Source organism: Podarcis erhardii (assembly GCF_964252035.2).
Source record: "Podarcis erhardii genome assembly, chromosome: 9".
In the NCBI taxonomy this organism is placed as follows: domain Eukaryota; kingdom Metazoa; phylum Chordata; class Lepidosauria; order Squamata; family Lacertidae; genus Podarcis; species Podarcis erhardii.
In genome coordinates, this window is record NC_138512.1 from 8,084,201 (window position 1) to 8,102,913 (window position 18,713).

At 38.9% G+C, this 18,713-nt stretch overlaps 1 protein-coding gene across 3 annotated transcripts in view; it reads right to left on the reverse strand.

Annotated features, from left to right (window-relative positions):
- TAPT1 (transmembrane anterior posterior transformation 1) overlaps positions 1–18,713 on the reverse strand; it is a 63,988-nt gene that overhangs the window by 21,966 nt on the left and 23,309 nt on the right. For 2 of the 3 annotated variants that reach the window (XM_081876283.1, XM_081876281.1), the window contains exons 2-5: positions 16,169–16,299; positions 13,715–13,833; positions 8,230–8,253; positions 818–980 (exon numbers count right to left, since the gene is read on the reverse strand). In XM_081876283.1, the coding sequence (XP_081732409.1) occupies positions 818–980; positions 8,230–8,253; positions 13,715–13,833; positions 16,169–16,299 (437 nt within the window). The remainder of the gene's footprint in view (positions 1–817; positions 981–8,229; positions 8,254–13,714; positions 13,834–16,168; positions 16,300–18,713) is intronic. The other variant, XM_081876282.1, reaches the window with a different exon arrangement.

The following is an 18,713-nucleotide window of genomic DNA, read 5'->3' on the forward strand; positions in this document are numbered from 1 at the left end:
AGAGACTACAGTCCATAGCTGCTGGGGAGAAATGGAGCAGGAAAGTCACACTTGGCCAACCTTTTTCTCCAGACAGATCTCAGGATCAAACCCAAAGTCCTGGATCTAAGGGTCAGCTTTGCACAAACAGGAGTATTTCCATTCACATGAAAGGGGATTGCTCTGGGATTAAACTGTATTTGGTGATGCTTCTGAAATATTTTGAAATATTTCAAAAGATAAATAATAGCAGAGCTGAAAAGGATTTTAAAAAAACCCACTTATGCACATTGCTATACTATTCTTCTGCTTGCTTTAATTATTTTCTTTTTATGCCTTCCTCCCGTCAAGAACATTTGGATGGCACTATTAATGGCAAATCAGTTGTTTTCAAAGACGCTGGACTTTGAAAAGCAGCTTGCTTTTTCACATGTAGGTCTACTATTCATAGAAAACAAAGTCTTAAGTTTCTTCAAACATGTCCAACTTTTGAGACACATGTGAAGTAATTCTTGAGATACCTACCATTTTTTATAAAACTCCTAAAATTGGTTGGGACTATATCTATTACTGTGTTAAATATACACCACACTTTTGTGAGAGTTGCTCTTTTAAAACCCATTACAAATTTAGCTGCTTACAAATACTAAAGAAACTATGGCATCCACAATACGACTTGTTGCTTATCATTGTTGAAGAAAAATGGATCTTTGTCCCATAACAGGGCAGGAAATATATTCCAGAATTACCATAATTCTTTTACCAACTTTGAAATTGTTCCACCTGGAATATTCAGGAAGGAAGCATGTTTTGACAGTTCTGATGGCCATTTGCTTACCTCAAGCATATTATAGATGATGTAGAGTTTAATGACAGACTGTCCTCTGATCAGGTGGTACATCATGGAATAGTCAACATAGTGCATCATGAAGTAGCAGATAAGCAATATAACTCCTTTGAAAATATCACACACCTGAGCGGGCTGCAGCAAGCGTCTATCACTGAAATATAGAAAGTACACAAAACAAATAGCACAATTGTAAACAATAGCCACATATTAAATATGTTTTTCAAAAGTACAGTGGTGCCCCGCAAGACAAACGCCTCGCAAGACGGAAAACCCGCTAGACAAAAGGGTTTTCCATTTGGAGGCGCTTCGCAAAACAAATTTCCCTATGGGCTTGCTTCGCAAGACAATAATCCGAGACCTGGGAGAGGAGAGGGATGAAGAAGATTGGAAGAAATTCAAGATTTATTTAAAAAAACACTGTAATTTGGTTGAATTTTAAGAAAGGACGCCAGATCATAAATCATTGTGCACCACTAAATTAGAAGGAATTAAGATGATAAGTAAATTTGAGAAAAAATTATAAACCTATTGGAGAATTCATAGATTATATTTAAATGAATTTGACACAAGAGTGTAAACAAGATGATAAATTGCTGGCAAGAATTGACAACGATGTAAATGGGAGCGGGAGGCGTGAGGGAGTCCAAAGATGTTAAGAAAAGATGTTATGATATATGTTATACTGTTCTTTATTTTTGCATTTATGTTTAAAAACCCAAATAAAATATATTTTTAAAAAAAGACAATAATGTCTTGCGAGTTCCTGCAGGGTTCCCCCCCCCTTTTCCTAAGCCCTAAGCCGCTTATCAGCTGATCCGCTGATAAGCCGCTAAACCGCTAATAGCGCTAATCCGCTAAGCTGTCAATGGGCTTGCTTCGCAAGACGAAAAAACCGCTATACGAAGAGCCTCACGGAACGGATTAATTTCGTCTTGCGAGGCACCACTGTACATAAAAAAGCACCAGAGCCATTCAACACAAAGCATTTGTACTGAATGGTACGTTTTCTATTTTAACAACAAATACTTAAATTGCTGCTGGTTTTGCCCCCAGTCAATCTAAAACTAACGATTCATACCTAACTCCTTGGTGAGGGTCACTCCGGACTTAAAAACGATACTGAAAGTAATTTGCAAGAGGAGAGCAGGCAACCTGTTTTGCTGAAAGCAGAATACCTCCTTTTTGAATTCAAAAAGATCAGCATTCCAAGAAGTAACCCAGAATAGTCTATTAGCATTACTATTAATTAAATTAACTAATTGGCAAACCAGTGAAGCTAGGGCCAGGCTTGGTGTAATCTGCCCAAACCGTCTTGCCCCCATGAGCAAGCGCTAAATTCTGTACCGGATGAACTATCCGAACTGTCTTCAATGGCAACCCCACCTTGCAACCTTTAATCTAACCTTAGATTACTTTAGATTAGGTTACTTTACAGGTGGCACAGAATCCCACAAACCACTGCCCAATTCCCCTGGATCCTTCTCCCCACCTGTCTGCTCTGCTCACTCAGGCTCCTGTCTGTTCCTAACAGTAATTTATTCTGGATTTTAAAACAAAAATGCAGGTTTATATCATGAGATGGAAATGCGATCAGCAAACAGACACTTAACAGAAATTGGTTTGTGGCCTTATTATGGCTTTGTGTTTGGAACGCTCAAAGAAATGTAGGGACATTTGTAGGCAAAAAGCTTTGGAAATTAATTGTTTTATTAAGGAGAAACATGAAGTAATGCAGAGGTTTTTTTAAAAAATCTGCACATTTTGCTGTTTGTCTCCTACAGATTAAACCAAATTAAATTAATGTGAGTTGGTTTGTGGTTTCCTAATTTTTAAAACTTCTTGATCCATTTATTTTGGGAAATGGTAAAAGCTGAACTCTTGAGGAAAACCATGTGGCTTCAACAGAGGGACTGTGGTTACCGATTAAGTAACAAGCCAGAATTTTAAACCAACTACAAAACCATGAGTCAAGATTCAAGATTGCTTTGAAGATGGAACAAGGTTTGGCTGAAATGGAAAATGAAGTTCACTTGGCTTAACAGCAAACATATGCTTCATTACTTGAGAGCATCTTACATTGCAATCAGGCATGCTGCAAACGGTGTAGAAAGGGGGATATATGCACAGGCAAATTCATATCTCGCTTTATCGAACTTGAGGTACAATTGTCTGAATGTGGCCATCATGTGCTTTAAATTGCCTGAACTATAGAAGAAAATGGATCATACTGATAACAGCTACACAATCTATCAAAAGTATATTGTACTGTCAGCATTAACTCAGAAGATGTGTGAATACATTTTGATGAAGAATAATTAAACCCTGAAATCTGACTCTGGTTCCATATTGGTAAAAAAATGTTTTGTAAAGCCAAGATTTACTGAAATAGTAATTTTACAAAATATTCAGAGGCATAAACATGTGATTAATTATTTTTTCTCTAAATGCTCAAGATTACTCCAAAGCAAGATTAGCCTGTAGCACACAAGAATTGCTATAATCTCAGATCCTCATATAGAATAACTCTTGTTTCAGTCCAAACTCAAATAAATTACAGAAAATGTTTTCAAGCTTCAGGACCTTTTCTTGACAATTTAGAAGTTTTTGTTAGTGTTCTGAATGACAGTGGGTAACTATACCAGTGCTCCCAGGTTCACCCTGGCTTCCTATTTTCTCCAGAGCATTTTCAGGTTACAAGCATAACAAAAAGTCAAGCTCTTCTAAGAGTTAAACTAGACACAACATAGTATAGGCCCAATCACCTAGACAAGGGTGAGTGGTCAGTCTGATTTTAACTGTACTAAACCCTTCCTTCCTTCAACCAAAAGGGGAGCAAAATTCTTTCTCCATCTTACTTTGCCACAATTACTCTCCCCAAGTGGACTTATTCTCAGCTGAGCTCCAATATTGGAAGTTAACGCAGCTAAGGCAAAATTACTTGCAGAGAAGGAGTCTGCCACACCCTTCCTGATGTCTTTTTCATTTTAAGCCCTCCATTCTTCTCTGTGTGCCAGTTACAGATAGGTAGCCGTGTTGGTCTGCCATGGTCAAAACAAAATAAAAAAATTCCTTCCAGTAGCACCTTAAAGACCAACTGAGTTAGTTCTAGGTATGAGCTTTCGTGTGTGTATCTGAAGAAGTGTGCATGCACACGAAAGCTCATACCTAGAACTAACTCAGTTGGTCTTTAAGGTGCTACTGGAAGGAATTTTCTTCTCTGTGTGATTAGGGTAGATTGTGTTCTCACACACACAAAGTTGCTACTATGACATTTAGGTGGGCTCCAACCTCTACCACAAATCTCCAAAAATTAACAAAAGTCCCACCTACCTGGTTACCGATTAAGAGCAACTAGCGCATGCAAAGGAGAGTGACCAATGGACATTCAGCTCAAATTGTCCCTAGACAAATGTGAGCCATTTCCAAAAAATCTGCAAGGTCTTTTCTACCTGAGCACAACACTTTAAAAAACTGTCTGATGTTTGTCAAATTGGTACATATCAAAGAAACTTTGTAATGTATATCAGAATATGTCAAAGAGTAAAGATAGCATTCCAGACAGATTGCAGTTAAGAGCTACCTTTATTATGCACTGTAAATTTAAATAAATTCTGAACCTGTTTCACATAATCGAAGAACTGACTCCATCTGCTGGTTAAGAAAAACACCTACATAGACAAGATTAACACAAGCATACCCTATGCCTGTACAGTAGTACCTTGGTTTACAACCATAATCTATTCCGGAAGTCCGGTTGTAAACCAAAACAGATTGTAACCCAAGGCGCTCTTTTGCCAATGGGGCCTCCCCCCCCCCCAAAAAAACGGGTTGTAATCCAAAAAGAGGGACATGCACTTCCGGGTTTAACGTGGTTGTAATCCCAAATGGTTGTAAGCCAAAGCGGTTGCAAACCAAGGTACCACTGTACTGAAAAAGCTTCAGGATCATACTTCACGGGATAAGCCCAGTGGTTCTCAAGCTTTTCTCAGGTCCATACTTTCAGAATAAAAATTTGATTGCGCCACACTGAATTTTTTATTGATAAAAATACATTGAAAAACAGTTAAGAAACAACTCCTAGCAGTACTCGGTTTTATAACACTGCTCCATATCTTCTTATGCAGCTTATGTTCTTATGCAGCTACATAAGAACAGGAATCATTTCCAAAATATAAACAAGCCTCTTAAATATGTATGCAAACGCAATGAGAGGTGTGAGCTTGTTTTTGCCGAGTAATCTCATTTATATTATGTCTAATTTATGACAAATGCTCATCTCCCTCATGAACACAAAGAAGCCTTTCTCTTTTCTGAACTTTCATATTTGTCAGAAGAAAATCCTTGTTCACAAGAATAAGTCGTAGAACAGCCAATGCTCTTGAAGAGAGGAGTGGATACTGCTTCTGTTGTTTATCCATACTACACATAAATGTTTAAATGTTTATTTGATTGTCCTTGAATCTTCCTGCCGCACTTGCCATCCTCTCCTGCCATACCCTTTTTGAACCACTGAATTATCCAATGTCAAACAATTATCCTATGAAGAGTTGTTCTCAAAATTCTGCAATACTGCACCTCCTAAAACTACTTCTGAAACATGCCTTCCGCTGAACGTATTTGGGGTGAACAGAAGTGTTTCCTGCTTCGTTTGTATGTGTCAGTAAATACTACTTATTTACTTATTATCAAACCTTTATTAGGCATTATGCAAATAAAACCATAAAAGAGAAAATAACATATAAAAACCTTGAAATGTATATAAAAAAGGCAGCAGATGGCTACATACATATATATATATATATATACATATAAAATCAGTGGTTTTCCTTGTTAACCTGCTCCTTGGAGGACTGCTGCCAAAAACTCAGCTACCCCCGCCGTTACCCTTTGGTCAGCGTCGGATAGGTAAAGTCCCACACATTTACCTTGCTGGGGTTCCAGACCACCCGAAAGAGGGGACAGCACGCGTTGACGGAGCGTACTGTGCAATGGGCAATGAAAGAGAATATGCTCTACAGTGTCCGGGACATTCATAGAGCATCTGCAGAATCTCTTGTTTCTAGGAACGTTTTGATATCTTCCCCTGACAAATGCTGAGGGAAAAACATTTAAACGGGCCAGCATAAAAGCCCTACGTTGGGCTGGGATTATTAATTTAGTGACGTAATTGGCTCTACTATCTAAGATATTTAAATCATAGAATGTGGGGGAGCAAATTTTGTTTACAGCTGCCATAATATTTTGTCTCTCGACATCCTTTAGTCTAGTTAGGATATTATGAAAAATGTACTGCTCATTAGAATTGTACAGGGGCTCCAGCTCGATGCCTAAAGATTCAATCTTTTTTTCGAGGTGCTGATACCATCTTGATTTATAGGAGTCTTTGAGCAAATCAGCGAGCAGACTTGATGGAGGGCAGCGAAAGTGGCAGCGTAACCAGTACTTTATTGAGGTGGACCATGCCCAATATTGCAGTGTGTGTATGCCTATTTCTGCACACATTGTTTCATATTTGATCACAGCTGGGAGTCCAAGAATACGTCTCAAAAAGCTGGAATGAATTTTTTTTAAATCACTGTTATATGCTTGGACCCATAGCGGGATTCCATAAAGTAACTGGGATTGCACTTTTGTTTGAAATATCTGAATGGCCGCAGGGATAAATTGATTACCTATCTGGTAATAAAAACGGGCAACTGCTGATGAGGTGCACTTTGCCTGTTTTATGGCATTTGTGCGATGGGTTACCCACCCTAGATTGCTCTGGAATAAGATTCCCAGATACCTATGGATTTTCACTTGTTGGATTTCTTGCCCTCTTATTTTCCATTTCTCTAATTTCCAACCATTCGAGAAGACCAAAATTTTTGTCTTCTCATAATTTATAGAGAGTTTGTTACATTCGCAGTAAAGGATCAGTGAGGATATAAGACGTTTCAGACCCAGGCTCGTTAATGATAGTAGGACAGCATCGTCTGCGTATAATAAGAGAGGAACTGGCTTCTGATTAAGTTTAGGGGCATGTGATTCTATTTTTTGAAGGTAATCTGTCAAGTCTGATAGGAATAAGTTAAATAGAAAGGGGGCAAGAATACACCCTTGTTTTACCCCTTTCGAGTTTGGGATATCTGATGAAAGGTGACCTTTGGTGTTAAGTTTGACTTGACAGGTATTAGAAGAGTGTAGATTTTGCATTAGAATCAATAAGCGCTGATCAATTTTTAATTATGCGAGTTTCCTCCACAACTTTGGGCGGTCAATTGAGTCGAATGCACCACGAAAATCTACAAAAGCAGCGTATATCTTAGATTGCCTTTGGGATCTGTATTTTTCAACCACACAAAGGATGCCTCACTTAGCAGTGCTCAAAGTATAATAGCTGGATCAGGAGTAGCCCTTCAGATGTTACTGCACTACAATTCCCATCATCCCTAATTCTATCGGTTATATTTTATCTGCACAATCAAAATGAATTTCTGGAACAAAAAATGGCAACTAGGCATTCTGTTTTGGCGACTGTAAAGGTAAAGGGACCCCTGACCATTAGGTCCAGTCGTGACCGACTCTGGGGTTGTGGCACTCATCTCGCTTTACTGGCCGAGGGAGCCGGCGTACAGCTTCCGGGTCATGTGGCCAGCATGACTAAGCCGCTTCTGGCGAACCAGAGCAGTGCACGGAAACGCCGTTTACCTTCCCGCCGGAGCGGTACCTATTTATCTACTTGCACTTTGATGTGCTTTCAAACTGCTAGGTTGGCAGGAGCAGGGACCGAGCAACAGGAGCTCACCCCGTGGCGGGGATTCGAACCGCCGACCTTCTGATCAGCAAGTCCTAGCATCTGTGGTTTAACCCACAGTGCCACCCGCGTCCCAACAGGAGTTGTAGTCCAATAATATTTGTAGGGCACCACATTGGCTTCCCCTTACCCAGATGATTCACAAATTGGGTGGAATTTCACGTTACACTTTTCCAATTGTTCCTTCATTTATGCTAAAAAAAACCCCACCCTCCTTCCCCTCATCTCTTCTCAGGGTTCTCCTGACTCTCCAGAAGCACATTTGGGGAAGTGCAAGACGGAAGGAGACAAGTCCCACTGCACCAGCAGGAACCCTTGCGCTGGCTTAATGGAATCCAGGCCCCTTTTTCAGTTATAACCTAAGTTTTTAAGAGCACTCCAAAAAATGTAGTATGTGAACGAGACCCGTTTGGAAACGCAGGCATCACTCAGATGCACTTAGAGAGCCAAGCTACTTCAAAGCATGCATTTTGTGTAAGAAGCATTATTTAAAAGAAGCTAAACTTCCGTAATGTGTTTGCTTGTAGCCTGATCAACAGCAAAAACTACATGCGCACAGATAGCACAACAGCATGCTAAGAAGAAGAAAAAAATCAACACCAACCTCATCCTTAGGCCTCGGTGAGAGCTGTCTCAAAACAAACAAGGCGAAATCAGAAATGGCACGACAATTAATAAGATTTCAAAACACTTTCCCTAAAGAAATTTATCTTAAAATTGAATGGGTGAGGTACTTTTCATGAGATATTTTAGTATCTATTGTTTTCATTCATCCCTGTATCTTAGCATGCACATTACTGACTTTATGTTTGTGTACGTGACAGAGTATGAGGGGGGGGGGGGGAGAAAGTAAAAGTCACATCTGGGCAGGATACTCGGCACTGTTGAAGATAAGCTTTCTTTCATAAAATCCAGAAATGAATGCACCAACCCACAAACCCTTCTTTTCATACCAGTTTTGGCATTTCATCCCTGTTTTAGATTAAGCCAGACTTTCTCCAAACCAGGGAACACTGTCTTAATTACTGTTTAAAGGTAAAGGGACCCCTGACCATTAGGTCCAGTCGTGGCCGACTCTGGGGTTGGGGCGCTCATCTCGCTTTATTGGCCGAGGAAGCCGGCGTACAGCTTTCGGGTCATGTGGCCAGCATGACTAAGCCAGCATGGCGAACCAGAGCAGCGCACGGAAACGCCGTTTACCTTCCCGCCGGAGCGGTACCCATTTATCTACTTGCACTTTGACGTGCTTTCGAACTAGGTTGGAAGGAGCAGGGACCGAGCAACGGGAGCTCACCCCGTTGTGGGGATTCGAACCGCCGACCTTCTGATCGGCAAGTCCTAGGCTCTGCGGTTTAACCCACAGTGCCACCCGCATCCCTAATTCCTGTTTAAACACCTAGATAATCCTGATCCCACCTTATTATCCTGGTTGTTAACAGTTATTAAGCCAAACTGAGACTTTATTATGCAGTAAAGCAAGGACTACAGTATGAAGAACACTTGATATGCCCTGCACATCATTTTTTAATTTAAAACTGATTTAGATACGGCTTATATCTGAACTATGTCTTGAATACAGAGGTGCTCTTGTGTGAATTGCGGGCAAGATGGTCCTTCAATTACTGAGGACTTCCTCCTTCTACAGCAGCCCCCTTTGTCAAATCCAGTACTAGTCTCAGGGGGGCAAAACGCTCATGAGTGGCTTTTCATGGACAAAGGGGACTGTAGCGAGGAAAAGAAGGTAAAAAAGCCCTATTAAGTGAGCAGAGTTCCACTTGCACAGTGATATTTATCTTTCAAAAGTAGCTAATACAGAATATTTTGAAACAAACCCATAGCATTCACAAAGTTTACTACTCACACACAAAAATGCTATTAGTCCTCCCTGCAATTGTTTGTGGCTCATGTGAAAGAAAAAAAAAAAAGAATCAAAAATTTGTCTGCCTGGTCTCTGGAGTTGATTTTTCACTTGCCACGGTTAACTTGACTAGTGGCCATTTACAAGCCTAGGATAACAATTCATTTGACAGCTCCTATTCATGGAAATTCGACTATTAAGATTTTTAGGCAAAAGTGCATGGCGTCTCTTAAAATTGACCGGACAATCTCATTTTAGATTTAATGTGAAAATGTACTCCAACTTAACAATTCATTTCATTACCTTCCTAAATAATTTTCAAAATAAATGATACTGCAACAGGTAGGTAGCATTTGGTTTTCTCTAATTTGTCTCATCCCTGGGTCTACTTTGGTCAGGAAATAGTTGAATACAACCCAGCAAAATTTATGAACAGAAGTGTGATGTTAATAATGTGATGTTGGCTTTTTAACAACATGACATACAATTTATGGGGAGAAATCATTTTAGCTGATAATTTAGAAGAAAAATCAGGATAGATACTCACCATGAAGGAGTCCCATGTGACATCATATTCCATCCTATAAAGGAAGTGAAAGTGCTCTTCCCTTCGGTCTGATTTACAAGAAATAAAAGAGAAAGAGAGAGAAAGAAGGTTGTAATGTTGCTACACTAGGTACGTTGACCATCATGGAAAAGAGGGAAAGTGATTGAAAACTTTATTTTCCCTCATGTAGCACATACAGATTGAAGCAGGAAAAGAGTGTTATTCTCTTTGAGATGAATGGAATATCTGCCTAATTAAGAATTTTGGGATAATCAAGAATTTAACTCAGCAAAAAGGAATTAGATCAAATCTGTGATTGTCAAACTTCCAATATGAGACAAAAGAAAAAGGAAACAGAAGAAAGCCTGTATTTCTAAAAAGCTGATATTACTATTTCGTGGAATTAAATCCGTCGATGGTATTATCTACCAAAAGACTGAAAGCCCTATGGTCTCATATAAGGGGAATACAACAGTACATATATTTATTTGTTAGTGAACACAAATTGATCCACAAAATGAGTTACATGAATTTATTATGCCTTTGGGATCACACTGCAAACTTGGCAGAACATGTAGTCACAAATTACTTAAAATGTGATAAGTTTGAAACAACAGGAAGGGAAATCTTAATGGAGGAGAAAGTATGTATTTCTCCAAAAAGAAATAAAAGATATGGCAGTGGAAATCCACTGTTTTCTGGGTACCAACAAAGGCTCAATTTGTGGCAAAAGTGATTGCTGTATTTAGCAGAATGTGCCCTGGACAGCGATAAATTTACCTTTGACAAAACTGCCATAATCTGTGCTGAGCCCATCACATAGGGCACAACATAAATATTTAAGTTACGAACAAAGCTTTGCTTAAAAGATCACCTTCTAGGAGGAAGGCTACCCCAAGTTTGATTTAATGCTGCAGCCCTACATCAGCTGTGGGAATGATGCAATAACACCTAACTTGGCTTTTCTTCCATGACTGCTGTTCTTTTGGGCAATGTTCCAAGTGCTACCTCGGGCCCCAGGCTTTGCTAGACCCAGATCTGCTATCTGGACCAGCAATGAGTGACACAGTCTCATTTGGCTTGCAGAAGTTGGGTGTACTGAGGCAGCATGACTGACATTCTGAAACTGTTCACCTGGAAATACTCAGGATTCTCAGGCATCAGAAGATACCAGTAAGTGTCCATTGCATGACTACAGAAGTACAAATTTTAATACAATTATTATTTTTTAAGTAATTAACCCTGTTAGCTAAACATCTTGCTCAAACAATCCAAAATTAATCTGGCAGTCTTGAAAGAACCCGTCCCCCTAAGATGCACAAGTACAAAAGAACAGGAAATAATCTTAGCTATGAAGAAATCGCCTTATTCTGTTTTTATCTAGTCCAAGAGTCTGGATGCAGAAACACAGCTATATGCAATATTTGCACTTTACATGAATCATGAGAACGTGAATGAGGATTAACCTCACAAAAGAAAAGGACTGCTATACTTTCAGAGCAATAAAGAATGGGAGAATAGAATCCCGTTTAAATAATTTCTAAGAGACTAGAATAAATGGAGTGTAAACAAAGGCTGGAGATATAGGATATTTAGTCTTTCTGCTGAGATCTTGAAAAAAAAAAAACCAGAATGAAGGGAGGAGCACTTTTGTTTTTACATAGAATGGAATATGATGTTGTGTCTATAGTCCTTAAAAACAGCTCAAACACACCAATGCCCACATAATACTGGAATATGATCTTAAATCTAATTATTTCAGTACTTTATTCCTCAGAATGTCATTTGTTAACAGGCCTACATATATTTTTCTACAGCAATATTTTCACTGTTAAAAACATGCAATAATCAAGAAACTTGAAAACAGCCATTTTTTAACCATGGAAGACAAAATTTATAGTGCATTGTGGAATTAGGTGCTGAATAAAATGACCCAATTAAAGGATTTATTAAACAAGTTGCAAATTATACAGCATCAAAAATGTATTTGCAGCACAGTTCAAAAGGGACATTTCATTCTAAAAAAAGGAGCACATAACCTGATTCTTTGCACTGACAAGCTCAATGGGGAACTGATACCAATTTTGATGTTTCTGGATCGTACTCAAACCTTTCAAAGAAGCTGGATATGCTGAAGTCTTAGCTTCTGACTTCAGTACCAGGTTTTTTCCAGTCCCCTACAACTGGTCTTAACAACAACAGCAACAATAAAACTAACTAACTAACAACTGAGTACAAGCACACCAGACATGGGATATATGGTACATTCCCAATTGTATCATGAAGAATGTGAATGTTTGTCGGCAAGACGATTAATTTATTAAGTGGGCAATACATGGTATGTTCTTTCTACAGACAGGACAGTTAATAAGATGGCCAGCACATCTCTCAATGTTTTCAAGCTGGCTTGTTTCAAAGAAACTAAAGCTAAAATTAACTACCATTTGATCATGTCTGGATGAGTTGACAAGCTGTTGTTAAGCAGAAGCTATTACTACTTACCTTGTCAGAGGAGGTGTGAGTATATGAGCCTGAGGCTTATAACAACTAACTCACATCACTCTGCATTATGATTAAGCCTAATGCTAAATAAATATTGCTACCTATTTAGAGGTATCTGAATGGGTTTATTTTATAATCCTATTATTCTACATTATCAGAGATGCTAAATGATCCTTGGAACTAAGAGGCTATCCTGTAGCATTCTCTTAAATGGTTACTGACAAAATTACCCTGCAGGAATTTAAATACTGGGGTAAAATTCATAAGCTTTAACACTTACATTTAAATAAAGGGTAACATCCTGAGATCCAGCACCGAGCGCCTTCTGACGGTTCCCTCACTGCGAGAAGCCAAGTTACAGGGAACCAGGCAGAGGGCCTTCTCGGTAGTGGCGCCTGCCCTGTGGAACACCCTCCCACCAGATGTCAAAGAGAACAACAACTACCAGAATTTTAGAAGACATCTGAAGGGAGCCCTGTTTACAGAAGCTTTTAATGTTTGATGGACTATTGTATTTTAGTATTTTGTTGAAAGCCACCCAGAGTGGCTGGAGAAACCCAGCTGGATGGGCAGGGTATAAATAAATAGTTGTTGTTGTTGTTGTTGTCCACCTGCAAGCTACAAATTCGGTAGCTAAAAAAAAGAGACATGGGCAGTATTCAACAAAGTAGTTCAATTAGCACAAGGATTTCTGTTGGTGCCCTGAAACTTCCCCTTCCTTTCTGATCTCCATGTGCCCCTGTGCCCTCCGCAGATCTGCTTCAGAGGGTTGGGAGGACCCACAGAACAGATTTGGAGGGTGTGCAGTGAGCATGAGGAGGGAGAGTTGTGTTGTGCAGCTAAGAGTTCTTGCACTAACAGAACTACTTTGTTATGTATTTTGATCCTTTTAGGAAAATCATTATAACTTAGTAAAACAAAAGCTAGAAAATAAGGTTCCTGGCATGCCCTTAACACCAAATTCTGGGAGAGCATGTAGAAATTTTGAGCTAACTGCTATTCAAAACCACAACTGGGTGAGGCTCAAAAATGAATGTCAAGTGTTAGGATTATTTTTTGTTTGCTTTTCAGCATGAAACTGTTTGCAATTTCAAACCAGCTCAAGCCTTAAGACTGACAAAGTTAAATAGGCCAATTAAAGTATATTTAGATCAACTAAGTAAGAGAAATAAAGGAACTTACCGCAAGCCATAACAAGGTAATGTGATGAACCTGAACACTGCCAGAAAAACTCTCAATGGGAGGAGTGTGAACACATAGAGAAAAGCATCCAGGCACAAAAAAATTCCAAAAATCATCAACTAGAGAGTAAAAGGAAAGAGAAATTAGAGTAAAAACTGTTACTTTAAAGATTTCCATGCTGATAAGCATCATAATTCTAAGTCTATAAAATCACCCTTACATTTACCCAAAAGTAATACACAGAAAGCACTTACACACCAAAGACCTTATTAAAACTGCCACAAATACAGAATGCAGAAATCCTCACAAAACCAACATCAGCCAACAAAAGAATAACCTAAATCTTTCTAAAGGTTTGGAAGAACAACTATTTTTTCACAATTTCCCTAAACCTAAATGTGTGACACCATGCCAGTAAAGTAGTGGTCATGATGTTATGAGACTGAAGCACTATTTGTTTAGTTTGGGAAACTTTGTGGAACAATACACTGTGCACTTGGAAAGCGTTCAAGAAAATGTCTGCACTGTAAGAATCAGTCAAAGTTTGCAAACGTTCATGGCTCAATGAGTCCAATCTTTCCTCAATAGATGACCTATTCCTGGACACAATTTTAGATAATCAGCCCTGACCTTCCTTTCACATCACATTGACTACAGTCTATCTGAAGTAGAGACAGGCAGCTTTTGCATAAGTTATTTTAATTTTGAAAGTTGCCTCTCAAATGGAACAATCTATGAAAAAATGTTCAGCTTTGCATACACCAGTATTTTTCAGTTTGTGAATTAGGGAATCCTGGGATTTCTCAATGAGAAAGAAAAGAAATCAAATATAGCTTTTCCGCTGTTGACATCCCATACAAGCCATCCATATATTAGGCACCTTCCTAGGTTGATACACCTCTTAGTTGATGCAGAGTAACAATGAGGTCTAATGGGCCTGGCCAATGTCCCATGTGAACTGAAGGTGTGTTTTAGCCTGGAACATATGGCAAAACCATTTGTATTAAATAGATGTGGAAAATATTTCCTGAAGATAAGGAGGGTGAAAATAATTAGTTTATGGTTCATGCGTTATATGTTAACTGTATAGTATGGAATTGTGTACAGTACTGTTAAATCATCTTTAAAATGACTTCTGAGTTATCACTTTAAAAGGTTTTTTAGAAACCCAGTAAGATTGATTAAATTAGATAAACATATTAATACTTAATCCCAATGTGTAAAAGTTATATTTGAAAAAAGAATCCCACCAATGTATTCTTATTTTATTCCTACCAGCCAATATTAAGTTCAAGTACCACTGTTTCAGTGAAAGAACTAAGTAGATTCTTATGGGCTATTACGTAGTCTGCTTTGGAGCCTTCAAAGAAGCTCACCACACTCAAAAAATGTAATAGTTCAGGGAGCTCAGCTTGTCATATACAACTATCTGCCCCCCAATGTACTTTCTGGGGATTCTCTCAAGTCTTTGGGGGAGATTCAGGGGGAAGAGGGGAGGAAGCCCTGTCGAGCAAATGGAACTCCTTATTCAGGCTTCTGCTAGTGGGACTCCTTACCTGAATCCTGCCAACCGTTAACAACTTTACAGTTTAATAATAATAATAATAATAATAATTAAAAAAAAAAAATTTTATTTATACCCCGCCCTCCCCAGCCAAGACCGGGCTCAGGGCGACTAACACCAGATATAAAACAATTGATTGAAATACAACTTGAAAAACAAGATTAAAATACAACATTAAAATGCAGCCTCATTTCAGCAGAAACTCAAAATAAAGCACACATGAAAAAACCCCACAAACTTCTTGAAGCAGGAAAATAGGAAGGTGCCTTAAACAGAGTCAGACTGTTGGTCCATCTTGCTCAGCATCTAACTCTAGCATTTCAGAAAGGATGATGCAGGATGTCAGTGTTGTCAATTGTTTTTGCTCGGCATCTTTTACAATAGAAATGATGTTTATAGCACCTACATAAGGTTTACCCATGGAAATAAGTTTACAGATAAACCATTTACGAAGGGGTTCCCATTAGTGTGTCTCGTAGGCTGAAACAAGATCCACTCATAATGACTGGCATCTGCTGGCTTTTTTGCCAGGGGCAAGCCACTTTGAAAATTGAGCTACTGCTTTTCTCTTTGGCAGTGGAACTGCTGCAGAGAAAACAACAAGTGAAGCTCTGGCTGCACATGCTGTTCTCTTCAGTCCACACACCCTTTGGACACAAGCCTACACATTCAATTATGGTATCACCATACAAAAGACAAAGTGATGCTTTTGGACTCCATACATAAGACACAGCCCTCAGACCGTGTACAGGGAAAAAGTAATTTTGAAAATTATTTTTTGTTATTTAAAACCTATTCAGAAGTGCATGTTTAGAAAGTTCTGTTATGCTTTTAATAAAATCAGAATTTGAATTTATCAGCCCAAGTAGAACGCTGAGAAAGTAGTTTACCTTTTCCAGCTCTCTTGGTATTCGCATGCACGTATACACTCGTTCCCTCCTTTCTGTGTACTTCGCTTCATTATGTTCCAGGAAGTAACCCCTTGTAAGCTCTGCATTGATGAACCTCAATAGTGAAAGATCTGCAATAGAAGAGGGGAAATTTGCTTTAAAGCAAGTTGTACTTCAATAAAAATAACTTTTTTTTTAGGCTAAAAATATTTGTTTTCCAAGTTCAAAACATGTATTCCAAGTATGGATGGGTTTAAATTAAGGCAGTTTAAATCAACATATTACCTATGACCACATAGTATCTTTTCAATGTTGTTGCTTTCCACTTCACATCTGCTCCTTTTGAGCCCCAAATCCTGCTCAAAACCCAGATGCAGAGTAAGCCAGCAATCAAAATGTTTGCTCATTGCAGCCCATGCGGTTAGAGGCAACCAGGGACGAAGATTTTACAGAACTGATCAGCTGTCAGCTATGGTTTGGTGGTCAACTGCGAACGCCTTAGATGTAACGACAGACTATGGTTTGCCCAAATCAGGAAGTCAGAGAGGAAATTTGGATATGTGAAGACATGCAAGAGGGAAAGGGGAGAACACCAGCATGATGATGGCCAAACCTTGGTTCAGAATTACAGTACAGTCCATACATAATACCAAACCATGGTTGTTCTCAATTTGTTATTCAATTTTAAGACATGATTAAATGTAGCTTTAACATTCTTGTTTTTAGATTTAACTTTAATTACTTTCCATCCACCCACTTCAAACATCTACCCATGTTATGAGCAACTTTTAAAGTGATTTTAGCTTTATTTTTTCATACAGATAGAATCAGAGAATAAAAAAAAATGTAGAAATGGAAGGGACCCCAAGGTCTAAAACCCTGAATGCAAGAATAGACGACTCATCCTGCAATCTCTTTTGGAAACGGGAGATCTAGTGTTTACACAGAGCTCTTTAAACAAGAACGGCATCCACATTTAATTCAGCGGATAAAAATTACCCATTTATGTTTTTCTTGACATGTTCAGGAAGAAAGTACCCCAAAGCCTCACATGAACTCCAGAACAAATTTAGAGTTCCAAATCCATCTACTCATTCCACATAAAACTATGGCCTAATGTGAAGTTAATGTGTAGCTGAAATGCAGACTTCGCAATTCATATTACACTCACTACACCTTACCACCATATAGAGAGCAGCATAATAAAGGAGTGGTGGTTTTAGCATTCTGCAAAATGCTATTCCCAGTTTGAAAGTGTGTGTACACACACACACACACACACACACACACACACGTGTGACAGATCAGCTCAGATTTGTTTATTTCTATCTAGGCATCAGACTCATAATAATAATTTATTTATTAAATTAAGCCACTCTGGGCGGCTTTCAACTGAATATTAAAAACAATGCAGAGTCAGACATTAAAAACTTCATCAAAAACAAACCTTTAACAGTACAAAAGGAGCCAATTAAAAGCTATAAAAATCTGTTCTTGCTTAGATACCAGAATTTGTCTTCTGATCCACTTATGTTATTTTGAGGAATGGGTTAACTGTACCCCTGAGATACTATTAGAAAAACTACAGTGTATCATGTCATTATCTCTACAGAAAGAGGTCTCCTGAATAGAAAGTGGTAAGGATGACATAGGCCAACTGAGGGCAGGGCTTGTGTCACCCTCCCAAACCTGGGAGATGACAATGCAGTCATTCCATACCTCCTTCCATTGACTTTGCACCATTTCCTTGTGCATGCACCCCAGTCTTACATGTCCCTGCTATGTCAGCTTGACCTTACTATTGATTGTTGTCTGCTCCAAAGGGACCCCTAAGACACACCTGAGCTCACCTGGACTGTACCTCTGCCTTTCTGTCACATGTCTTTTGGCTCCTGTACCTTATCCACTTCATGCCAATGACTTGGGCTTCCCTCCTGTGACCACTCACATCTGAAATGATGGGCAAGAGCTGCCTATCACCTAACAGTCAATGTTAGCATCGAAAGCAGCTCAGCTATTTCAGAGTTTGCACGGTTTTACTAGAATTTCTAAAGCTTCAGAGACCACCTCTCTGACATTGTCACTATGCCAATTTTGATAAACTCACACAGAAATTCAGGGCAATCGCCACACAAAGTGAAAACTGCTACAGCTACATTCATGTTTATTGCCCCAATAAAGGCATTCATGTTTATTGCCCCAATCAGCTTGCCTTTTGCTTGACTGGTTATTCTTTTGGGGGTTTTGGACTGTTTGTTGTTTTTAATCCACTGCAGATTTTGTATTCTGCTGAACCCTGGAAAAGTGGCTAGTAATTGTGCTTAATAAATATAATATAACCACTGGAATCTTGAACTCTTTGTTTCAAGAAGACACAGGGGAAAGTTGCACCAGTGCACCCCATTTTTATGTTTATTAATAATATAAACTACCAAATGGTAATTGCACTAACACTTTATCCTCTTTGGTGGAAAAATATATGAAAAGTTCTTAAGATGACAGGCTCAAATCTAATTAAACTGTATCTACCTGATCCCAGAGAGCT